Source organism: Ambystoma mexicanum, chromosome 9 (assembly GCF_040938575.1).
Source record: "Ambystoma mexicanum isolate Mex_15411 chromosome 9, UKY_AmexF1_1, whole genome shotgun sequence".
NCBI lineage: Eukaryota > Metazoa > Chordata > Amphibia > Caudata > Ambystomatidae > Ambystoma > Ambystoma mexicanum.
In genome coordinates this window covers 267,244,555-267,270,616 of record NC_090931.1, presented here as the reverse complement: position 1 = coordinate 267,270,616, position 26,062 = coordinate 267,244,555, and the positions used below count along the sequence as shown (strand labels likewise).

Below are 26,062 nucleotides of genomic sequence, written 5' to 3'. Positions count from 1 at the left end.
AAAGCAAAAAGTTTGGGGGTCCATTAAAATGCAAGGAAATGTGCAGTAAAGAGAAATCTTTCCTATCACTAGGGGGATGCTCCTCCAAGAAGTTCCCCATCAACACATGCTAGTAACTGACATGTTCCTGACTGGATGGGGCGCACACAGAGGTCAGTCAGTGAGATCCCTGACCGCATTGCCGCCGATGCTCGGACAGCTCTCGTGGAATGGACATGTGTTGGCACCCCCAGGGGTTTTGTGGCCTCTTGTGTGGCACCTTGAGATTGCAGATGTGTCCCATCTGGCTATGCCTTCAAAATGCCTTTACCCCTTGTTTGGAGGGACAAAGGCCACAAATATTTGAGCTGTGAGCCTGAATGAGCCTGAATTGACTTTGCGAGACCTGACATAGTTTAGCTCTGAATATCAACACCTAGTCTTGTGACTTCATGGAGACTGCGGGTGAAAGGTCACAAGGGTGGGAATATGGCTGCAACATAATCCCTACTGGTCTCTGTGGAGACACTGGAGTTGGAACCGACGCCTGTATCCCATCCCATTACGGTAACCAGCTGCATCCAGACGTGCCATCACCAAGATGGTGCTTACATTGCATGTCGAGACACTCAAAGTGTGGTACCGACGGCAGCTAGAGAAATAGCGAAAAGCACCATCAAGCTACACGTTGTAATTTCCTTCCCTGTTGCTCTGATGTGTGTTTCCATTTCTGCTCATCTTCTGTCCCCTCCTCTATTTTCCGCTGTGCTGCCATCTTCCGCTTGAGCCCTGCCTCCTTTACTCTCCAAATGTTGATCGTGTTCTTGGAAGTTCTCCCAGCTATTCACCTCGCTCATGGTTTTTCAAATTGACTGTTGCATCAAACTCTATATGCTGCTTTTTGTTTTACTGTTTTGTTTATTTTCTGTGTTCAATAATTTGGGCTTTTGCTCGTATTTTCTTGTATTCATTTTTTTTTATTGATGATTTGTCCGTTTTTTTCTTGTATTATTTACGCTGCTTTTGTATTTATATAATGTGTTTTTGATGCTATGATGTACTCTTTTTCATTGTATGAATTAAAAGAAATGTTTTTTGAATAATTTCTTGAGACTTTGTTTCTTCATATTTCTTCATACACTACTATTGTTCCCCTAGTCTGGGGGCTAGGGACACCTGTGTTTCACTTCATGCCCTGTGTTCCTCTTTGTGACTATTTTTGTGTCTCTGCACACTATTCTGTCTCCCTTTGGCTGGTGCTTTGTATTTTGTGTGTAGTTCTCTGTAAGGCTATCTATTTTGCCTCTGTCTCCACTTACTTTGACTCCATATATGCCTCTGTTGCAGATAATGCACATATTTTTAGTCCATTGCATGATTGCCTCTAGAAAGAACTCTACCTTATCTAACTGAGGACGGAGGTGCCTTGTTAGACGGCAGGAAAATGGCCAAACATAACCTTGTTGACAAGTGTAGTCTCATTCTAGATTGAGACTTATAGGATCTGTTGGTAATCAGTGAGGTTATGTGATCATCCTGCAACTGCAGTATTATTTTGCTGAAGTCTGTTGTGAACTGGTTTTTTCTGGACTTCAGAAAGGAAAAGAAATTAACTGGTTTGTCTTGTGAAGCTGTGTAGCTTTCTGGAGGGCTGCATTCCCATTTTAAGTTGTTCAGCTCAGAACTGACCTTTAAGACCTGTGCTCCTCAGTGTGTTACTCAATTCTGCTTCAGGATTTCACAAACTACCTTGCGTGCACGGGCATCCTTGACCTGCAGTGCCATTCGTTTGAAAATCCCTTTCACCTAAGATTGTGTCTTCAATAAATTGTTTTTCCCTTGTGAGTTTCATGTCTCACTTTCTTCTGATAGTTTTGTCCTAAGTGTCTATGCAGTGTTTTTTAGAAAATGCCCATATTATTTTATTAAAGTGTCCCATTATTGCCTTGACTGAGTGTGTGAAATAAACTGTACATTACTGGTCTATGATTATTACCTTATTAGACAATTCTTAAATTAATTGAACAGTGCATGTACTGTTTTGGCTTGTATTATAATGTTAACAACTTGTGATAGCCTGGGTGGTACTGTTAATCCCTGCTATGTAAATGTCCTAAAAGGTAGAGGAAGTTTCATCTTAGAATTGAGCTGTAAATGTGCATTCCTCTTGTAGTTCTTGAAATATTTTGGTAAAATAAGATAGTCCTTTTTTTCATTTTAGGTGCATATAAATAGTATACATGGTTCTGTTCATTCCCTGGATGCTGACTTGCTGGTGTCCTCAATAGACTCTTCAAACAATAAAGAGGACACTTTTAAAGATGGACTCAGAAGGGCACAGTCGACAGATAGTCTTGGGACTTCAAGTTCTCTACAGTCTAAAGCTTTAGTATACAACAACAAAGCAAAATCTGCTGGAAATCTTGACGAGTCTGATTTTGGACCACTGGTGGGAGCAGATGATTCAGTGTCTGAATACTTTGATACCACCTCTCTTAGTTCACTGCAAATGCCAAGTGGATTCATATTAACCAAAGATCAGGAGAAAGCAATTAAAGCGATGACGCCGGAGCAAGAAGAGACTGCATCTCTCCTTTCCAGTGTCACACAGAGTGCAGAACCTCCGTTCCTGCCCCACACTGGCTATCGCCTAGTAAGTGAATCGGAATGGAATCTACTCCAGAAAGAGGCAAGTATCTTGGTTTGACAAGGCACCTTTTTGTTCAGCCACATACATGTATTGATGTTCTCATTAGTTTTGTTAACTAACCTTGGTTTTCTTTCTGTAAGAACATTGAAAAACGTTGTAACAGAAATTAACACTTCTATATTGTACAGAAATGTGACCAAGGATTTATTAAGTAGCCATATACTGTTTGAATGTATTAAATGGCTTAATCCTCATTCTTAATAACTATTCTATTGTATTACCTGCTGGCTTTGTAAATAAGCAATCTCAAAGTCTTACTCATTTAAACAGTAGGAGAAAATATGTTCGGTAATGTGCAATAGAATCTAAGCTAATCTCATTGATAATGTGCACTTCTCACACCCCTTTGATTCTGAAGAAAACCCCCCCCCTATGTGTAGGGATTTTGAGAAGTGAATCAAACCGCGCCAGAAAAATGTGGCCTATAAATGTGGTTTATTATTACTACCATTAAGGGAGGAGATTGACCAAACACCTATAGAAACTAAGGAAATCTCTATAAAGTATGAGGCTGTTTCAAAGAAGAAAGGGATTAATGCAAAAAGGTTGGTTTTTCAGGTGTCCAACATCTTCATGGGTGTTCACCCAAAGCATGAAGTTCAAACTTAGTTTTAGGAGTCCTTGTCCCCTAGAGGGATTCCTGAGTCTATAAGACAAGGTCCAGAAGATGTGGCCAACAGAAAGTTCCAAATATATACTTGTCCAGTCCTTAGTCTCCAGTCTAATCCCTAGGCTAAAACACACATTATCCACTTTTTGGTTGGCAACGCTTAATGAGTTCAGGCCTATGAAGTCCCAGTCCTAATTCCAAAATGTTTCTCCTGTGAAAGCCCTTCCAAGGATTACTCAGTCTGGACCCTTCTTTGGTCTTTCTGCTTTCAATCTCTCCCTGTAGGCCTCTCCCATTCTCAGGCTTCTCTTTGGCTTCACTTCAGCCTCTTTGTATTCAACCTTGTCACCATGCCTCGCTACAATATTGGATTTGTTGCTAGCCTCTGGTCCATCCCTTTCTGAATTCACAGATTAGAGTCTTTCCACAACCTTGGCTCTCAACTTTGCTCAATTAATCATTATCCACAATTAATTAGATTTTACTACAACCTGGTTTCCCAGCATTCACTTTGGTTTGTCTGACCACGACCTGGCAGGCTTCACACCATTGCATCAGGTTCCCAGTAATCAGCAATTCCTCCAAAAAAGTAGCCGCCTAGATTCAAGTGGCAGACTCCCTGATATGGCAGGAGGCGGCAAGGAACATGTTCTTCTGCTCCCAGTTTGTTACAGCATCTATAATGGCTACCCCCTTCACTGGGATCACCCAGCTTCTTTTATAGTACCTAAAGAGATTTGTTAATAACACTTATACAGTTCCAGAAGGAGCTCTAGACGCTCCTCTTCAATGAATGGCTCCTCCCTAACACCTAGGTTCATACCCTCCACTCCCCATCCTTCCAGAGACTGGGGGATCTGCTCTCAACTGTGTGCTCTTGATTCCTTGTATATCCCTTGCTATGAAACTACCCCCCCTCTCACTTCCCTGTTAGCTCCCTGCTCCCTTGCTTCCTCTGCTTCCCTCACCATGTTCTTCCCCCTAGGATTGTAAAGTGCTGCGTTGCTTCCCAAAGCTAGGTCTGTGCTCAATAAATACCCTAATAATAAAATAAATAATTGTTTAGGCGCTTGGGATAGTTTGGGTCTATACAAGGCTTGTTGGTCTTTTAGTTTTGTTTCTCCAAATAGATTTTTGAATCTGTGATAATGAGCTTCTCTGCATTTGTTAATTATCTCATTCATTTCACTAGGTGTTTATGTGCCTTCATAGACATGGCCTGATGCCTGCATAACCTTGGATATTCTCCGATTGAAACACAGCCTTCCAATGCAAGGCATAAAATAAGCAGTATGGTTTCGCAATTTGTGTTGTAATTCTGTAGAGTTGCTCATTACTTTTTTCTTGTGATTCAGATTGTATTAGAGAAAAAATAAATCTCATCACAGTGCTCACTGCCGCTTACAATTCCAGCAGTAGAAGTGCAGCAAAACACTTTCACTTAAACACTACACAAATAGGGAGTCAGTATTACAGTTTGAACATGGCCTAATGCAAGTATCTAAAACAATGAGAAGGATGTCATCTTGTGAGGCTTGTGATGTATTCCAGGGTTGTCATTCTGGCTCACATACGTTTGTTTATTTATATGTAAGGCGCACCACACACGAAGGTGTCCGGGCGCAACGACAGGAAGCTTACAAATATACTTTAGGCATGAGTTACACTGGTTATAGCAGGAAATACAAGAGATTACAAAAATTACAAAAAAGTCATCAATTACAATGGTTGTGGCACGAGATTACAAAAGTTGTCATAGTTATGTACATAAAATGGTCACGACAATATACAAGAAATTACAGTATTTATAAACAAGGACAGTTATAAGCGACAGACTGGTTTATGCAGAGTGGTACAGGAAAAGTCAGGTAATTAGGTTGGGCAGTGATCCTTGGCTCTAAGCCAGTTAAGGGTGTTGTGCCTAAATTTTAGGAAAGTTTGGTCAGCTCTCAATGGCTGCGGAAGGACGTCCAAAGCTGCCGCCATGACAGGGAAGCTACTCCCTCCGGCCTTTTTAAGTTTAAATCTGGGAATAACCAAGCAAAATTAATGTACTGTTCTGGTGGGGCATTCTGATTTTCTTGTAATGATTCTATCAGAAAGGTAGAGAGTGCAGCTTTGTTGAGACATGTACGAGTCAAAGAGACGGTTTTAAGCAAGATTTTGTCTTTGATGGATAACCATTTGTTTTGTCTCCTCAGCTCTGAAATATGTTCTCTCCTTGGAATGCCCTGAGCCGCTCTGAGGGCGTTATTTTGTAGGATCTGGATCTTGTTGATGATGTGCTTACTCGCACCTAAATATAGGGCATTGCAATAGTCCAGCTTGCAGAGTACAAGGGCTCTAGCTAGAATAGTGCAGCTGCCCCTTGAGAGGAATGGTTTACAGGGTCTGATAAACTTGCAGGTGTTTGCTGTTGCCAAGCCCATGGCGTTGACCTGTTTGCCAAGTGTGAGAGTTGAATCTAGATAGAAGCCTAGAGTTTTGACCTCTTTAACCACTTTGATGAGGCTACCATTGATGTTAAAAGAGGTATAATTGGGGTTAAGTTTGTTCAGGTTAGCTGGGGTGCCGAGAATGATGATCTCGGTTTTATCGTCATTCAAGCATAGGCCGTGGTCGGCCATCCATGCTTTGATACATTTTATTTACAAGGGCAATATCCACGTCATAATCCCCGGGTGATTTGTATGAGGATATGGGTGTCATCTGCATAATTCATGCAGCTGACACCCAGATGTTCCAGATCATCGAACAGTGGCTTTATGAATATATTGTACATTGTTGGCAAGACACGAGAGATCTGCGGCACACCACACCACAGGTAATTGGGATTGGGTCTGCCGCTGCAGACGGTGAAAAGACTCTCATGGTCCTGTTATTAAGAAAGGATTGGATCCATGCTATAGCGTCTTCTGAAAAGTGGGCTGCTGAGTCTCTTTACTGAGCATTTTATGATCCACCAAATCGAAGGCAGCAGAAAGATCGAGGAGAAGTAGCAGAGGTATTTTCCCCCAAGTACATCGATTTGGGTTTTAAGATCGATCGGAGCAGTTTTGGTGCCATGTTGAGGCCTGAATCCAGATTGGGAGACTCCCAGGAGGTTATTCCTCTCCAAGTACTTCTGTATTTGAAGGTAGGCTTTTAGGAGGGGTAGGACCCATGACTCCTTTAGATTACTGAGGACAATGCATGATGTAAAGGACGCATTCACTAATTTGGAAATGAAAGTTACCAGGTCTCTGGCGGCATCTTTGATAAATTGGGCTGGGCAGCTGTCTCCCTGACAGTTGGAGGGTTTGAGAGATGAGATGATTTTTCGACCTCAAGATAGAGACTTGTGTGAATCTGAAGCGTTGAAGCGGGTTGGTTGCCTCTGTGGATGTGTTGTCTTGTGTGATTAAGTTAGGTAGGTACGCTTTTTTGTCAGCAATTTTATTCTGGAAAATGGCAACTTTGCTAGATAGGGCATTCTGAATGTTGGTACACCAGAGTTTGTCCTTCGGGCAATCGACTGTAGGCTGTATTGGGGCATCCATCTCCTTTAGGATCACAAAGAGTTCATTTGGGTTTGAACTGGCTTGGTGAATCCTGTTATATGTATCCTGCTTGGTACGTATAATTTCTTTTTTGTATTGGGCAGACATATTAATTAGGTTTGTTTTGTTTTCCTCAGTAGGTAGGTGTCTCCAAAGGAGTTCAAATTTTCTGTTTTCAGCTCTGTGTTTTGAGATGGGGGTAAACCATGAGTTCAGGTGAACTCTCGGTTTTACTTTTCTGCGATTTTATAGGGGCTATTTGGTCTAAGGCTCTGGCCATAGTAGCATTATACTCAACTAGTGTGTCAGGATCGGATGATGTCTGCAGTGAGTTGAGGGTAGGGAGAACATGAGGTAGGGAACACATGCGTATAGGCGCTATATAAATAAACTATCATATCCAACGTGATGTTCCTTTTATTCCTGGTAAGGATAGGAGGGGCTATAAGTTAACCTTAGAGTAAGGGGCGTTAGCTGCAATGGTAAAAGAAAGAAGGAAATGATCAGTCCATAGTTGAGGAATGATGGAGTCTGAGAATTCTCACTATAGCGGGACAAGGCGGGTTAGATGGTGATCGCCAGAGGCTGATGGTTTTGGGATAGGCTGCTAATGTGTGCCAGTGGTTGGAGGTGTTTGATTTTTACACGCAGGGAGGGTAAAAATCTAGTGGGTTTGCTTGGCAGTGTGTTAGGCCTCAGCGAGGGCAAGAATGGTGTAGGTTGGATGACCATACTTGGTGCCGTAGAATTTGCCATGGATAGGTGTGGATATGGTGCCTTCTTAGGGAGGGTTCCCACAACTGTGGCAGATATGGCTAATGCCAGTGTGGCACACAAAAGGTGTGGTAGCCAGTACCGGTTGGTGGTGGCGTACATAATGCATGTGAGGTACTTCTGTGGATTGACTGGGACACAGTAAATAGGTAAGGGTTGTGCAAGGTGGCACAGGGCTCATGGCCGTGCAGAGACACGTATGATAGTTAGGGCACAAGGCAAGGTTAGATGCCGGATCAAGAGTTGGAGTTAATACAATTATTTGCTAGTGGGTACGGTATTATAGTACGAACTGATGCTTAGATTAGAAGATAGGCATGGAGCTAATCAGTGGCCACAAATTAAAACGCATTAGGTTAGCCATGCGCCCTAGGCGTGACTCCGCTCGGATGTCAATCAGGCAGAAGCACGAATAGCAATTGGATTTATAATCAGGAATTGGTGGAGTTGTACGCAATGGCACAGTACTTTTTCAGGGGCAGATGCCAGAACAAAATCTCGGGTAAGTGGGGGGGCAACTGTTTTTACAAGAGTAAGCAGAGTTCTTATACGGTTGAGTTGTAGTAGAAGTCAGCTGGATGCGCATAATTTAACAGCAATATTCGACTAACAACGATATTAGAAGTCTAACCAAATGCAGTGCCATGCAGCAGTATTAGGTGTTTTACCACACACTATAAGCTCGCCAGCGTAGGCAGAAATAAGGCGTATTACAACAAACACTGGGTGCATATAGAGCGTTATGAGGCTGTCAAATGTGAGGCTATGTGTAATGGTCACACAGGACCAGTTATTAGTTGAGGAGCGGAGGGCCTGGACTAGACGTAGGGCATGTAATGAGCATAGCATGTAGTCATAAGTCAATTGTAATAAAACAATATTGGTGCAGGCACAGGTGCCATAGGTGCAGGTGTGCTGCAGTAATCATACAGTTGCAATGCGACACAATACGTTGGGTATAGTACACAGGTTAAATCGCACAATCGTTCAGCCAAGTAAATACGTCAGCGGAGAATATCAGTTATATGGTGAAGTTATCAAGCGCTAAACAGTTCCTATGTTTAATAAGCGTTAAGGCGGCAGTTGCTACTAGAGGGTAACATAAAATTGAAGAAGGGCTGGTTACGGCAATTAAGAGAGGTGGCGGTAAACAGAGGTCAGCCGTCAGTATGGGACGTTGGGACCGAGCAGGTAGCAGCAGCAAATTGATTACAGGGCAGACCAGCAAGCAAAGGTTAGTACTGTAGCACGTGGTTGGCACGTAGGCATGGCTCAACATATCAGACGGCAAGGCTGGCACATGGGGTGATGGTGCGGTACATGGGGGGTCTCATCAAACTGGTGGAGGTGAATAAGATCAGCGGTGCAAGTTCGTTGTAGGCGGGAGACAACCTACCCTGTTAAAGGAACTTCATGTGGGATACTGAAGACCAGGCTGCTGCGCAGATCGTCGGATAGTCAGTGCGGGTAATCGGGATATATAGCGTTTCCGTGCAGGGGTCAGTTCGGTACCTGAGAAGAGTAGTTGGGAGCGTAGAGCGGCACTGCTAGGAGACCGCTCTCTTTCGGCTCTGTCAGGCTCAGTCAGGAGCCCTTTACTCTGGCCTTCTGCGATGGCCGGCTTCCGCCTGCCGGCAGCTTTGCGTGGCTGATGTTGGGGTAGGCACCCAATCAGCTATGCAGTGTGGAAGCAGCTCACTGTACAACATCTGCAACGAAGGGATCAGACAGTGGCAGCCATTTTAGGCGTGGGGGGCATATGCTTAAACGTGTTATGCTACCAAGGTGTATCGCTTCAATCAGGGCAAGGTCTGTGCGGTGCCAGGCAAAGCCACAATTAATAGCAATTAAAATGCATCTTGGCGTAGATCTGCGGCGAAGATCCTAGGTAGCTGGATGGGCTTATTTCGATGGAATAACTCGGCGTGTGCACTGCTCCTGCAGTGCACTGGTCCGGCGGGCCTTTCTGTCCGAGAGACACCTTCTCTTCTCCGGTGCAGGAATGGAATGTAATAAGGGCTACGTAATAAGGGGCCCCATTCTTGAAGATACAGCACCACCTCCCCTTTAAGTTCTATTGTATTCATTGCGGCTACATACCAAACACTAGACCACCACTTCTTAACGACTGGGACAGCCGGGGACCTCCAGTTCTGTGCTACAGCCAGCCTCGCTGCCACCAGAAAATAGGTTATTAACTTGGGTATTTTAGTCCCCAACTCACAATGCCCCTGCAGGTCTTCATCGCCCAATACCACCACCTGGGGGTCCGCTATCAGGTCGACTCCAGTAATTATTTTAATCTGAGATAGCACCTCGTTCCAGAACACCTCAGTAATAGGACATGTCCACCACATATGAAGAAAGGTCCCCGGAGCACCAGAGCATCTTCAGCATGTGAGGGAATGTGTTGTGTTCATTTTATTCAAGCGTTCCAAAGTAAAATACAATCAGAGAATTAATTTGATGCCATTCTCCTTAAGTTGAACCGATTTGGAGTATTTCCCAGCCCTTGTCCAAATGTTATACCAGGCTAAATCATGTATGGGCTTCCCAATATCCTCCTCCCATTTAACCATATATGTGAGGGTTTGGGGGTTTAAATCTACTGGAATTAAGGATCTTATATAAAGATTAAACCAAATCACTGTGTAATCCCCAATTAGCAAGTCCTCAAACTGTGACGGTTCCCTTTTTGCATGATTTTGCTACCTTTGTACTCTCAATCCAGTGCCTAAGTTGTATGTAGGCATACTTATCTGCGTCTACCATCAGAAAGGTTTGCATACACTGCTCAAAGGATAGGGATTGTTCATTCCCAAACAGTTGGCCCAACCTAAGTAGTCTTCCCCCGACCCACCGGGCAAACCTTCTTGCACCTTGCACTGGAGAGAATTCCCAACTGTTCCAAATCTCTGTAAGAGGAGATGGAAAAGTAGTTCCGTATCGATGGGCTGCTTTGTCCCAGTAGTCAAGCATTACCTTGGTTGAAGGGAGCCCCTTCCTGTTACGCTTTCTAATTCCGGGAGAGCGCCAGCACCAGTCATGCAGGGGGACCCTGAGGCTGAACTGCTCAATATTCACCCAATGTTTGGGATTTTGTAGCACCGCCCAACGTTCTAGCAATGGGGACAGCCGAGCAGCATATATATAGCTTTCTGTATCGGGTACTGCCTGACCCCCTCTTTCATTTGCCGCCATCAGCATATGCATGGCCACCCTGGAGAGCTTGTTTGCCCAAATGAATATAGAGGTCAGACTGATTTCTTTAAGGACCGCCCTTGGGATCCAAATCGGTAATGCCTGAAAAGCATACAATAACGGTGGCAGCAAGGTCCTTTTGACCGCTCTCATCCTACCCAGCCAGAACATTTCTTATTTCCCCCATCTTGCCAAGTCCTGTTTAGGTGCGGCAAAGAGTGCTGGAATATTGGCCGCATATAATTGATCAACTTGTGGAGAACCACCCTCGGTTCCGGAAGCTCCTCAAGACCTTCCTCTTTGCTTCTGCCTTCGCTCTTCCTCTCCCCTGCTGATTGCTGTCTGTTTCTGTACTGGGCACCTGGCTACCCTCTGATTTCTGGCCCAGATCCCTGTCCACCCAGCTGCATACCCACACTTCCTCCTGGCAACCCTTGCACTTGGGTCTGCATCTGCAACCCTACAGCCCCCTTACCTGCACCTATTGACACCCGCTGTCTGCGCTTAATTCTTGCACTTGCCACCTGCTGGATGCACTACCTGTTGTATTACATGTTCAGCACTCCTCACCTGCCCCTTGCACTTTCCCCCTTCCCTCTCCCCTGCACTTGAACGTTCTCACTGCCCTCCCTTGTACCCCTCCCTTGCCTCGTCGCGCCTTGAAAAACTTGTGTATGCGCGCAATATAAATAAAATATATCATATCATGTTGCACAGTCAGAAAGATGCCCAAATATTTAAAGGTGTCTGACGCCCATGAGAATTCAAAGGTGTTCTTCAGCTGACGGACTGTGTCCTGTGTGTCCGAGCTATTAAGTATGGTGGATTCTGATGTTTGTTAATCTGCTTAGAATCACATGCTGTGCATAGGTCCGACATCCAGTGGTCACTGCGGAGTATTGCATTTTGTTTTTCGTAGTCGAAAAGGGACGTCGACAAGGCGTGTCTGAAATACTATCCCTATAGTGACGTGCGTTGTACCCACAATCCCTCACGCGTCGAGGTCCCTCAGATTGTTTTTTTCCGCCCAGCTACTGGTCGCCTTTACGCGGAGCTCCTCGAGAGACATTGCAGATTTTTTCTCCTCGACCTTTGGTCGTTTTCCTACTTAATATATAACACATCGATCCCTCCCTCGACGCAGTTGTGAAGCTGTCTCCGCCGAGCAAGATCTTCAATGGAGGGGACGAGCGGAGGAGATCCTTCGGCATTGCCGAACACGTGGCCTGGCCTCACAGGCCAAATACAGTAGGGAGAGTGGGGTCATGGGACATCTCTGGTTCTTTTCTGAGAATGCCTTTCCTTTTCCCCTTCCTTTCCCTTGGGGTCGTTATCACGATTTATTGCCTCGGCTATGGAGAGGACACCCTTTAGGTTTTGCCCGCTTTGCAAGGGGAAGTTTACTTGGAAGGACAAGCATTCACGGTGTAACCGCTGCTTGCCCCCCGATCACAAAGAGGAGGGTTGCACGGCTTGTCGGCTTCTTAAGCCAAAGACTCTAAAAGACTGTAGGGTCAAGAGGTGGGCGGCCTACGCTATGTCGAAGGCCGATATTTCACCCGCCGCTGCTACCACCGACAGTGACGAGGAACGTGATAACGCGACCTCCGCTACGGAAGTCGTAGACCCCTCTAAAGAGCGCTCGCGCTCTTCGTCGTCTGTCCCCGGCCCCGACGGGCTCGGCTCACGCCCTGCTTATGGGGATGAACACCCCGGCGACACTGACACACACGATACCACACATAAGCACACAACCCATGGCTCTTCTTCGTCGAAGACGAAGAAAGCATCAGCGCCCAAGGAGACGTAGGTTCCACCGGCGGCCTCCTCGGACCGTTCAGGTTCGAAGCCCCTCTCGCAACCGCAGCCGCGACCAGCGACTGGGCTTTCAGCAAATAAGGGCGCCGCCCCCAAACCATCGGCCGGAGCGCACCAGCAGAGAGCGCACGCCGCCGTAGAACGATCGACACCCGTAACGTGGAAACCACAACCCAAAGCTGACAAACGAGTCGCAGAGAGCTTGGCGAGGATCGTTGTAGCCGACGCCCAGAAGCGTACGCCGAAAGACACGTCGAGCGCTACGCAAAGGTCGAAAGACACGCCGAAAAAGCCTGAAGAAAGACAGGGACTACCCCCTTCAGTCGGGGGGACCCCCAGCACACCGGAAGGCTTTTCAGAAGGCGACGGGACACTTTCCTCAACGTTATAGGAGAGGTTGAGCCGTTTTCAGCTAGATGACACTAATTTTCCCCCGCTAGACCGCTCAGGGGTACCCCATGAAACCATGGAAAGGCTCCATCTCTGCATGGAGAGAATGGAGAGGTTTATGAAGACCCAGAACCCTCCTACTCCCAAGAGAACAAGAGAAGGGCCTCAGGAGGACCCCAGGGCCAAATTCCCGAGACTATTCAATCCCCAGCAGGACACTGCCTCAGATTTCCATAATGTGTATGACCTCACTGGTGAGGAACAATACTTGGAGGAGGAGGAGGATGAATTTGTGGACGATGAAGAGGGACAGAACCAGGAGGAAGGTCTGGAAGACAGCCCAGACATGGTAGGAGAAGGCTTCGGAGAAAATCCAGAAGAAGGACCTTCTCATCTCTGGCAATCCCCATCAGCATATTCGGACACTGATGTCCTGAACCTTAATCCTCCTGACAATTCACCTGTTAGAAACACATCTCCCATTGATGATCAGCCCACATTCAATGCACTGTTGCGCAGAGCAGCAGCACATTTCGAACTGGACACTGGGGAGATCTCTCCTGAAATAGACTTTGTGGAAAGAGTAATTAAGGAGAAACCCCCGGTCAGCCAGACCATTCCCCTCCTTGCTTCAGTGAAGAGAAGAATCATCCCTTTGCTATCCACACCCGCACTAATCAGAGGAGTTAATCCAAGAATTGAAAAACTTTTCACTCCTTCACCCTCAGACCCGCTGTACATCAGGGGACATTCCATTCCGGATTCCCTTGTAGTAACTAATACAAGGAAGAGGGCAGGGGTGCCGCTGTCCACCAGCGAGGCACCACCTGACAAGGAGGGCAAGAGGTTATATGCCCTTGTAAAGAGAGTCACATCCTCGGCTGCCTTTTCGGCAAGAATTGCGAACAACAATTCTTTGCTAGCTAGCTACGCAGACGCGCAGTGGGCCAAACTGCGCAAAGACGCCGAAGAACACGTACACGCCTGCTATCAACTATTGGCGAAGGAACCCAGGTCAACCAGAGTATTGTAAAGAACTCTCTGGATGCTGCAGAGACAGCGGGACGTTCCCTGGTTCAGGGGATACTCCTAAAATGCAATGTATGGCTGCGCAACTCAGGGTTCAAACCGGAGACACAGGCGTCTTTAATAAATAAACCTGTTGAAGACTCAAACCTCTTCGGGAAAGCGGTGGATGAGGCTCTGGAGATGGCTAAAAAAGAGTTTGATACTATCAAAACTCTTGACCAGATCTCTAAGCCCACTACCAGACGCGGCTATGGCAACAAACGCTTTTTTCGTGGCCAACGCCAACAGCAGAATCAGCAGCAACACTACCCTGCCACCAATTATCAGACCAATAGTGGGCAGTACAGACAAAGAGGCCAGCGCCGTGGCAAAGGGAGAGGTCGGGGGTCCACCCCCAGAGGCTCCCAAGCCCCCAATAACACCAAGTAACGCGAAGATTTGCGTCCCCTCCCATGCAACACCGGTCGGGGGCCGGATAACATTCTTTCTTCCAGCATGGGAGGGATTAACGTCAGACCGCTGGGTACTTTCCACCGTAGCCCACGGATACTGTATCGAATTCAACAGTTCCCCAACATACAGACCCCCGAGGGGATGACGCATGACACCGGAACACCTTGCCATCCTTCTCCAAGAAGTACAACAACTGCTGGAAAAAGGAGCCATAGAGGTCGTGCCTCTATCTCAGGTAACGGAAGGTATTTATTCAGTGTACTTCCTTGTACCCAAAAAGGATCTAACCATGCGCCCTGTATTAGATCTGCACCCAGCGAACAAGTTTATCAAACCCCAGAAGTTTCGTAAGGTGACCTTACAGGAAGTGATCCCACTGCTATCACAGGGAGATTACATGACAACATTGGACAGGAAAGATGCATACTTTCATATTTTAATGTTGCCAGCGCACAGAAGATACCTCAGGTTCATGATAGAGGGCAAACACTACCAGTTCAGAGTGCTACCCTTCGGCATAGCATCGGCACCAAGGGTATTCACAAAGGTACTGGCAGTGGCAGCGGCCCACCTGCGCAGGTTGTCCATCCCAGTTTACCCTTACCTCGACGACTGGCTCATAACAGGGGATTCTTACGAAACATGCTTCTCCATTACCCAAAAGACTGTAGACCTTTTGTTCCAGTTGGGCTTCTCCATCAACAAAAAGAAGTCCAGCCTAGACCCCAGCCAAATCAAACAATTCCATGGGGCTCTAATTCAAACAAAGGACGGCCTCGTCTTCCCCTCCAACGAGAGGGTCCAAAACATGCTGTTTCAGATCCCTCAATATGTGACCGGTCGAGAGGTGACGGTACGCAAAGCAATGCGCTTGCTAGGCATGATGGCGTTGTGTATTTATTTGGACCTCACACGCGCCTGGGCATGCGCCCTATGCAAGAGTGGCTCAACAGCCAGTGGTGTCAGGCCAGCGGACTATGGGACGTTCTCTCGCTACGGTGGTGGACAAAGGAAAACCTGGGAAGAGGGAAACCCTTTGCCACACCCCCGGCGGAAGCCACTCTAACCACAGACGCATCCCTCACAGGATGGGGGGCTCACCTATCCCATCAGACTGCTCACGGAGTGTGGACTCCGAACGTAGCATCCAAACACATAAATCTACTGGAGCTACTAGCTGTGTTCAAGGCGCTAAAAGCCTTCCAGGAACACCTACAAGGCAAGACTGTGTTGGTCCTTACAGACAGCACCACAGCTATGTACTACATCAACAAGCAGGGGGGCACCCACTCTCCAGGACTGTCCAAACTGGCCCAAAATATATGGAAGTGGGCTCTCAAACAAAACATGTTCCTACTGTCACAACATGTACCAGGGGATCTCAATCTGCTGGCAGACAAACTCAGCAGAGATTTCCCCCTGCCCGAAGAGTACGAATGGCGACTGCACGAAGACATCGTCTTCGACATCTTCACACATTGGGGATTCCCAGAAATAGACCTGTTCTCAACCCTGGAGAACTCACAATGCCAAAGTTACGCCTCCAGGTACCCCCAGAACCAATCCAAGGGGAGCGGTCTGTCGATGCAATGGTCTGGGAAATTTGTTTACGCTTTTCCCCCGACTCCCCTTCTCAACAAGGTGGTGCACAAGATGCACCAGGAACAAGTGACCATGATACTGGTGGCCCCAATGTGGACCCGACAGCCATGGTTCGCTCACTTGATGGAGATGCCTCTATCTCCCCCAGTGAAACTCCCCTGCCCTTACAACATGCTGTCACAAGACAAGGGCAGGACTCTGCATCCATGCCCCCAGAACATGAACTTAGCAGCTTCGCTCCTGAGATCATAGAATTCGGACATCTACAGCTCCCGCAGAGATGCATGGACATCCTCAGGGAAGCCAGAAAACCTAACACTCGCCAGTGGAAGAGATTTGTCATCTGGTGCAGAGGAAAAAGCATCAACCCGATTGACTGCTCTCCCACACATATTGTTCTATACCTGACCCACCTATTAGATTCAGGTCTAGTGTTCAATTCCATTAAAGTCCACCTAGTGGCACTTTCTGCATACACCACTTCCCAACTCAAAGTGTCGTGGTGGAAGATCCCTGTTATAAAGGCCTTCATGGAGGGAGTAAAGAGAATACACCCCCCGATAGCTGACCCAACTCCCGGATGGGACCTTAACGTGGTACTTACCAGACTCATGGGCTCACCATTCGAACCCATGCACAAAGCATCTCTTAAACACCTCACTCTTAAGACTGCTTTTCTAATAGCTATCACCTCCATCCTACGCACGCACCCAAGGTTTGCTCCGAAATTCATCTCGAAATTCCACGTAAACCAGTCAACAAAATCCTTCCAACTTGGGAGAAAAAACTCTGCACACACTAGATGTGTGCAGAGCGGTCATGTTCTACATGGAAAGAACCAGACCACTGAGGAAGACTAATCAGTTCTTCGTCTCGGTGGCAGCAGGAAGAGAAGGGGATGCAGTTTCAAAGTCCACTATTTCTAGATGGATTGTTCAATGCATCACTCTCTGCTATACTCTTGCTAAGAGAGTACTGCCCTTTAAGCCAAGAGCACACTCTACTCGAGGCACGGGGACGTCCATAGCTTTCATTGCAAATGTTCCCCTTGAGTCCATCTGCAAAGCAGCTACCTGGAGTTCTGTGCACACCTTTACAAAACACTACTGTCTAGATGCACACTCGAGATCTGACTCCCAGGTGGGACAGGCAGTATTAAGACATCTTTTCTCTACTGTTCCTTCTCATAATTCACCGCCAACTCCGGGTACTGCTCGTTAGTCTATGCACAGCATGTGATTCTAAGCAGATTAACAAACATCAGAAGACAATGCATTACTTACCGTAAAAGCATTTCTGATGGTTCTATCTGCTTAGATTCACATGCGCCCACCCTTCCTCCCCGCTCGGATGGAAGGAACATAGACTTCCTTTTATATCTCTCTTTTCTGTACTCACTCACGTCTAGAAGGCTCCCTCAGGGCAGAAAAATACAAACAGAGGGACCTCGACGCGTGAGGGATTGTGGGTACAACGCACGCCACTATACGGATAGTATTTCAGACACGCCTTGTCGACGTCCCTTTTCGACTACGAAAAACAAAATGAAATACTCTGCAGTGACCACTGGATGTCGGACCTATGCACAGCATGTGAATCTAAGCAGATACAACCATCAGAAATGCTTTTACGGTAAGTAATGCATTGTCTTTCATATCATTATTCTTAAACCCAGAGACCTGCTGAAACCGTGCCAACAAAGAAACTATATTGGGGAGTATGACTTGAGAATCCCTCATATAGAAGAGCAGGTCATCTGCATATAATGCAACTTTATGTTGGTATCCGGTGATGAATAACAATAGGGGGGGGGGCATCCTTGACGGGTACCTCTCTGCAGTTGTACTGGGTCCGACAATGCTCCATTCAGTTTAATTCAGGTGGACGGAGGACAAAATTAGCCAACACCATCCCAAGGAAACCAGGACCGAACCCAACCCCAGCCAGCATTGTGGACACATATACCCAGTCAAACCGATCATGCGCTTTTTCGGCATCTATCGATAGAACGACCATCTCCTTTTTACATTGTCGGGCCCAGGCAAGTACATCATTTGTTCGACGTATGTTATCATGCGTGTGACATCCAGGAACGAACACAGTTTGGTATCTGCCCACCAAATCCGGGAGCATAGTGGCTAAATAGGTAGCTAACATTTTGGAGTGGATACAAGTGTCGTAATTAAGAACTGCAAGAGGCCTGTAAGAGGAGCATTGTGTGGGATCTTTGCCTGGTTTACCAATCAAAGTTAATGTTGATTCCCCCATAGTGGATGTAATGGTCCCCGTGTCCACAAAGGAATTAAAAGGATTGCCAACTGAGGGGAGAGAACACTAGCAACGTTTTTATAAAAAAGGGCTGTAAAACCATCCAGGCCTAGGGCTTTATTAGTAGGGAGAGTGCAAATAGCATGGGTGATTTCCTCAACTGTTATGGGACTATCCAATCTCTGCTTATGGTATTGCGCAATCTGGAGAAGATGTCCATCCCAAATAAAATCATCTTATTGGGTCCCATCAAGTGTCTAGGCAATGAATAATATGTAATTCTGCAATAAGCTGTGCATTTTAGTGGGCTGGTCCTCAGACAATGTGGCCGTTCCATCCCTCAACCCCCTTAACGTGTTCCTATTCTTCTGGGCTTTAAGTTGGTATGCTAGGGTGTGCAAGCCCTTTTTAGAGGTGCTGAGATAGAAATGCTTTATTTTGAGCAATTTATGGGAGATATCCGCCCATAGTGCCTTCACTTCTGCTCTTGCCACCTGTAACTGTCTATATGTCCTCCTGGAACCATCTCCTTTATATCGGGTTTCCCATTCAAGCACCCTCTTCCCCGTTTGCCATCGTTGGGCTGTTAAAACATGTGTACGTGCTGAAGACAGGCTAATAAACTTGCCACATAATGTAGGCTTAAAGGCATCCCACACCGTAGCTATAGGGACAGCACCATTTAGATTGTCTTGGAAATATTGTGTAATTTTCTCGGATATGGTGTTACAAAACATGGGGTCGACTAGAAGAGTCATTTATTTTCCATAAAGTAGTTTTCCGAGTATCCAGCCCAAACCCATCCCTCTGCATGGTGATAAGGGAATGATCTGAAACCAGTGCCAGATCTATACTGGCCGAGCTGACCCCTTGAAGTAGGGATTGGAGACCAATAAATTGTTGATTCTGGAATAACTACGGTGAAAATGTGAAAAGTGTGTTAAGTCGTGGGTGCGGGGATCTAAATGTCGCCACACATCTACCAAATGTAGGTCGACCATGGTTTGTTTAAGGGAAATTGTTTTCGCCGTTTCCGACATGGTTACTAGACTTGGTTTAACCATCCAAGTATCCAGCACCACATCCCCACCAACCACAAGATCTCCCTGTTGAAATTGGGCTAATTGAAGCCATCATGTTGCTGATTCAGACCATAATTAGAAACCAGGGTCAGATTTCTGCCACCCACTCTCACATTGCAACCCCAGATATTGTCCCTGGGGGTTCCGGAGAACATTCACTTTCTCAAAGCCAAGTGAATTAGCCAGTAAAATTGCTACCCCAGCCTTCTTTTGAGGGGAAGAGGCAAAAACCTGATGCGGGAACCATCTGGAGCGTAATCTTGGCCAGTCCTTTCTCAATAAATGAGTCTCTTGGTGTAAGACAATGTCTGCCCCTAATTCCACCAGTCTAGAAAGCACACTACTCTTCTTCAGGGTGTTTAGCCCCTGAAGATTCATAGAGACTAGTGTTCTATCAGCCATCCCTGGAGTGCTGCCCAATATATATACATCCCAAACATCAACCGGGCCCCTGATAAATTAGGCCTCTTCAAAGTAGGCCTTTCCTCCCGAGGACAACCTTTGGTGATCCCTATCCGACGCCACAACACAATATAAACCATACCACAAACAACATGTATGACAGAAAAACCAAAAAGCAAATAATTTAAAAAAGGCACCCCATCTGGGGTGATCAACAGGTCAAAGATACCTGAATGAGGGTAAGTGCTCCCAATGCCCTTATAACTGTCAACAGATTCTTACAACGCAGCATATTGAGATCACATCAAAACCGCCTTTAGCGAACCATAGCTACCATAACTGAAACTGCATAACTTGGTCCAACATCTTAAGCGCCCCTCCGCCTAGGCAACGGAGCAGTCCTTCAAGTAGGGCCCTCTGAATTCCTGCTTCTTTCCCTCCTGTCCATTGATGGGTGCCTATGATCCTTCAGTCTATTCTTCCTTAGGCGTTCCCAGACCAGCCCGCCAGAGGGGCCTCCTGGCCCACATCATTGGGAGTTGTTTTTCACCTGCTAGGATCTTCAGACATTGAATCGCCACTCAAAGGGTGGTGTATTGGTGGTGGAGCCCATCAACTGTGAAAAGGATACGAAAAGGGTATCCCGATCGATATTGAATACTCTTACTTGCAATCCACAGGGTGAGCAGCCGCACTGCCCTACTCTTCTGAATTGTTTCCTATACCAGGTTTTGGAACATTTGCAAGGTTTTCCCTCTTACTGTAATCGCTCGCTGACCTCTATATTTCTAAAAGAAATCCGCTACTTACTTTTGAGGAAATTGACTCTTGTTAAATTGACTCTTGTTAATACATCTGGAAGGAGGTTTTGGAGTTGTTGAAAGTTAGAGGAGACTCTGTGTCCGGTTGAGAGTGAGATCTGCTTCTGCGTCTCCCAATATGTCTAGGAACAACTCTCGGATGTATGCCTCTAAATCCTGGTCTCGAACCTCCTTAGGAATCTGTGATGCAAATATTTACTCTTTGAGTGATTCTCTGCTTCTTCTTGTTTCTCATATGAAGAAGCTTTGTGTGCCTCTAGCGCTGCTACCCTCTGTTCCAGCTGGTCATAGGAGTCTGCCTGGTCACAAAAATCTGATTCTAAATCAACTTGTCTGGATTCCGTCTGCTGGACAATCTGTGCTAGCTCCTGAAAAGAGCCCTTCAATTCCTGTAGAGTGGCGGCCATCCCCTGGATAGATTGACGCAGACGTGTTATGTCCTTTGCGGCTGGCTGCGCATCGGAATCCGAAGATGAGACATTTTCTGAACTTGTGGGACCACGGCCGAAGGCCGGGGCTGTTGTACGATCTACTTGATAGAGGTTGCTGCTTTATCCTTCCTTTTCCCCGCCTTCATGATGAAAGTGATACTGGCTATCCAAACATGCGAGCCCAGATGGATTGTGCACCAGCTATTTGCAGGAAGGGTGTTATCCCAGGCGATGACGCAGTAGCAAAAGAGTGACTCTAGGCAGCTCTGGCACCTCTGTGCAGACTGTTTAACTTTTCCTCCAAACGGGGCCCAGGGTTGCCCGCAACAGACGCACCATCTCTAAGCTATTTCAGCATGGGAGTCTGCCCTCACTCGATCAGTAACAATGCTCCTGTATGTGACCTCTTTGTGAATGGTGCTTCCTATGAGTTTTCTTAATCATCCCGCCATGTGCATAAGGGCACAGGTTGTTGCGCCTCAACTATAGCCGATATCTGCTCCTCACCAGAGAAAACCAGCCAAGCAAGCAGGGCCCCCTCAGCCTGCAGGCGTCAGGGAAACCCCTGTTTGCAGAAGAGGCTAGCGGGCCTGTTCTACCAGAGATCATCACGCCACCGCCGGTGCACCCTGAGGCATTTTGCTCTGCGAGGCTCCAACTCCCAGGTCACCCACACCTGCCCTCTTTCCAAAACTCACTTGTTGCCCGGCTTGCGGGAGGTCATGATGGTTAGTGTGCCCGCCGTCCCCAAGGGCGGGACGCCCCAGGGGGAACCTCTGACGTGTGAGCCTGTTTCCACTGCAGTTGCTCCTCTAGGTGGGAGCACCAGGGCTGGGGAGCCGATAGGCTTCTCACAGCAGGTGGGCTCTGTTGGCAGCCACACAAGGTGCTGCTTGCTTTCCTCTTCGGCCTCCAATTTGCAGCAATTCATAAGAAACTGATTAAAACCCGTCCGGCTGAATGGGGATTTGACCCCTTCTATAACTTATTCTCCGATCACGGGTCAGAATCTTTTTCACCTTCTAATTGCTTTTTAACTACTGAGAAGCCCCAACATTAATAATCAGCAGTGTTCCATGATATCTTGGGTAGAATACTGATATAACTTGTATCTTGGTTTCAGGCTCCCTAATTTTCATATGAATTGCTGCAAATTGCAACCATTTTGAAGGGATACAATTCTTCTAACGACTCGCGGTTTTCTGGGACCAGGATCATTTACCTATTTGGTCTCAGGTATGGATTATTAATCGTTATATTCACCACCTGAGCTAGCTCCTGTTCATTTGTAATTGGACTATTAAACGGACTCACTTAATTTACATTATAGAACGATCTCTTAATCTGCAACTCTGCAATTTCTGGATCTTGCCAGCATACTAACCAATAGACCTCACCTTCTCGGGACAATTGCGTCCTTTCAGGTATTTATCTCTTATCTTTCTACATTTAAATGGGCCTGCCATATTTAGCAAATAACTTCATGTCTGTCTTGAGCCGGTGACTGACTAGTTCAACCTATATATGATTTTGCAGTAAAATGTGGTGCTGTAATCAAGAGCCAGGGTAAGCATAGCCTTGTAACAACTCTGGGCTCACATGCAGGACTTCACCACCCATATTACTATCCCTCTTTAAGGACTCTAATCATTGGATGGTATATTTTTTTCCACATCCAATCCAGTGCCAACGGATTGATCATGAATTCTATTAACTTCTTTCATTCTAATCTCTTGGTGGATTTTGGTGACAGCTCATTTCTGGCCTGATGCTCTACTTAATATAGGAAATGATTTCCTTAACTGCACGTTTTGGTGCATATTATCCATCAAACTAGTACGATAATTTATTACTGATGGTTCAATTACCTTGTGTGTAAGTGTCTTATTTACTTTTCCTTTATTTTGTGTTCCCCTCCCAATTTTCTGAATCAAACACTGATTGATTGCCCCGTCCTCGACCTGAATTGTGGTATGTTTTGTTGTCTTTTGATTAATGATGTCATGTATTTATATACTGCATTGTATAACATTTCTAACAATGCATGGTGGAAAGAAAATTTTATTTCATTTTAATTTTGATGTCTTCTCAATGATGGACTAATATGTTGCTTTATTTCTTGTTCTATTATTTGATTATGATCATTATGATTATGACTATGAATACTGATACTTACAGTCTTGAAAATGACCGGTGTGTCGAAACACTTGTCGGCTGTTGGTGATTTGAATTAAAACTACACAATCCTTTGTATTTGTGATTTTTTGTGATATTTTCATCCACTTATATCTGTGTACCTGAATTACAGTTTGAGGGCGAAACACCTTCCCACATGCACACAATCCTTTTAATATTTGTTGACGCTCAGGCCATTTCACCGGGAGAGTCATCCTTGTGCTGTCTACCTAAAAAGAAAAGTCGTTGCCATAGGCAAAAGCTAAAAAGTACCACCTAGCAGCAAATATTGTCACTTGCTTCATCATTGAAACCTCTGTCGTGGTTATGCATTCTGTTCCTACTGATGAACCTTGCAGGCAAAACTCCCGTCGGTTACTGCACCAGCAAAGCAATCATCTTCAATGGATTGCATTCTCCCGCAGATTCTGCATCTGAAAGATTCCGGCATCAGCTGCTCAGAAACCTTTTGAAAGGGGATGCAGTACGACTTGACATCAACCGTCGATCGACTTCTCTTGACTCAGCAGCACCACTCCTCAACTGCGGACGTGACATTGCCTGTATATGTCACATCACTGCACCCCTGTACCTCAGTTTGTTTTTCCCACACACTAAGCACGCTACCTTTTGGAACATTCTCTTGTGAAAGAACTTTTTGTTTGATTCACCTACATGTCGGCCCTAAAGTTCTGGGGTTCAAACGCTGTCAAGACTGCTGTTCGAAGATGTCCATCTACGGCCCTCAACGTAACGGCATGTGGTGTCTGGGGAAGGATCATGATGTCGAGCAGTGCAGTTCCTGTCAGCAGATGAACCAACGTCTATTAGGGAGCAGTCAGCGAAGTTAGCACTCGGGTGTCCTCCATCGAAGTTCCTGGCGTGTTCAACTGGCAGGTCGTCTGGCCAAGACACTGAAAGCCCCACACCCGAAAAAGAGGGCAGGCACTGTAAGAAGGCAAAGCAACACTCTCATTCCTGAAGCGGTTCACTCAATTCATCCTCCTTTTCACACAAAAAGAAGAGATGCCATCAGCACAAACACAACTCCGACCCATCGGAGGAGCATGGGAAGTCCAGCCCGGCTCTGGGTCCCCCGAGGGAAGAGTGGGAGGCTTTTGAGCAAATACTCCAGCTTTCTCAAAAAGCTGGGGCGGGTACGACTCCGGTCTCGATGCCACAAGCGAGTACGGCACCAGTTGCGCCCGAAGGTTCAGGCGCCATGGTGACCATGTCAGGTACTACTCTCTTGTGCTCCACCACGACAACTGCAAAGCAGATTCGAGCACCGCAAGGACCTGTTGGAGCGATTCCATTGACATTGATGACGGTCAATCGCTCCTTTGCCCATGAATCTTGTTGAAGTTCTTCCACATCATGAGGTCGATTTACGACAATGAAGAGGAGCTGGGACAGCCTGTTTTTTTACAGACCACACCAGTTATCTGACTCTAGCTGAAGGGTTGCCCGTGACAAGCATACTTGATAGTCCTCAACCTTGAATTGTAACAGGCTGCTCCCTATGGCCACCCGAATTTCAAGTACAGGAGAACTGTTTATATGGTGATTGAAGCCTTACACCTGGGCACCCGTCCAAGCCCCTTGAGGCATATGAGTTGACAGACATTGTGGATAAAGGACCATAGACTGAGAGAGCATTACCATTTAATGTGTCTATCTCAGATCCCATCACAACGCTTTGGCAGATACCATGTTCCACACTTACTGTGGATTCTGACCTCACCAAGAAGTACAAGCCAGTTAGGGGAGCAGTAAGCTCTAGACCGGCCACACCCAACTCCATTCTTCCTACAGACAGGGAGCATGGCCCTAAAGGCAGTCAACGCTTCCTGTGCATTTGCAAAATATTCCCACATACTGTGGAAGATCATAGCGGAAATTGCAGAGCGCCTCCCGGGTGGAGAGGTGAGAGATGACTTTTTGCACATCATTGACGATGGCAAGGAGGTGACATGCCAAGCACTGCAGGTGGGCCTGGACACTGCAGATAGTGTAGGCCACGCCATGGGTACGTCCACGGTACTGTGGAGGTTGGCTTACCTCCACAATTCAGGGTTCTCACCTAATGTCCAAGCCAAACTTCTGGATACAGCGTTTGAAGGTAAGCACCTGTTCGGCCTGAAAGCCGACAAGTCTTTGAAGAAATTCAAGGACTCCAAATTAGCTGCCAAGTCGCTAGGTCTAGCTGGGCAGCAGCCTGCCAAGCAGACGGGCTGCTTTTCCTCTAGGTGCAGAGGTTACAGGCGGTATGTTCAGTTTGGTAGCACAGCTTCCACAAGCCATGCAAGGACAGATGCATTTCTTGCATCCCAGATGGCGCTGATGGGCCTGTAGGTGCAGCAGACTGCGGCATTGCCAACTAAGCTGCTTTGAGTACTCTCCAAATGTTTCTCCGGTTGGTGGGCGAATCTCTGAGCACTGGACAGGTGGAAGGAAATAAACTGATGTCTGGGCCTTGCAGCTTGTCAGATGGGGGTTCTGTCTACCGTTACTAAGCAAACCACCAGACAGACCACCTCCCTCTCCACAAAACCCTGAACTGGGTTGGCGTTGTTTGTTCGTCTGGTAATTGTTCGAATGCAAACAGATTTATTTCGAACAGTTTGTCTGACAATTGTTTGCGGCGAACAAAGAACCACAAACGGTGGTCAGTGCATGGTCTCACACTAGTGGGAAGTGTGCCAGGAAGTTCTCGAAAAGATCTTTGCCTGGTGGGGTACCACGACAGTGAATCTGTTTGCCACTAGGGCCAACGCA

The 26,062-nt window shown here is 46.5% G+C and overlaps 1 protein-coding gene across 3 annotated transcripts in view; it reads left to right on the top strand.

Moving 5' to 3' along the window:
• Positions 1 to 26,062, top strand: part of RABEP1 (rabaptin, RAB GTPase binding effector protein 1) — a 1,480,178-nt gene that overhangs the window by 701,133 nt on the left and 752,983 nt on the right. For all 3 annotated transcript variants that reach the window (XM_069614603.1, XM_069614604.1, XM_069614605.1), the window contains exon 9: positions 2,201 to 2,668. In XM_069614603.1, coding sequence (XP_069470704.1) covers positions 2,201 to 2,668 — 468 coding nt within the window. The remainder of the gene's footprint in view (positions 1 to 2,200; positions 2,669 to 26,062) is intronic.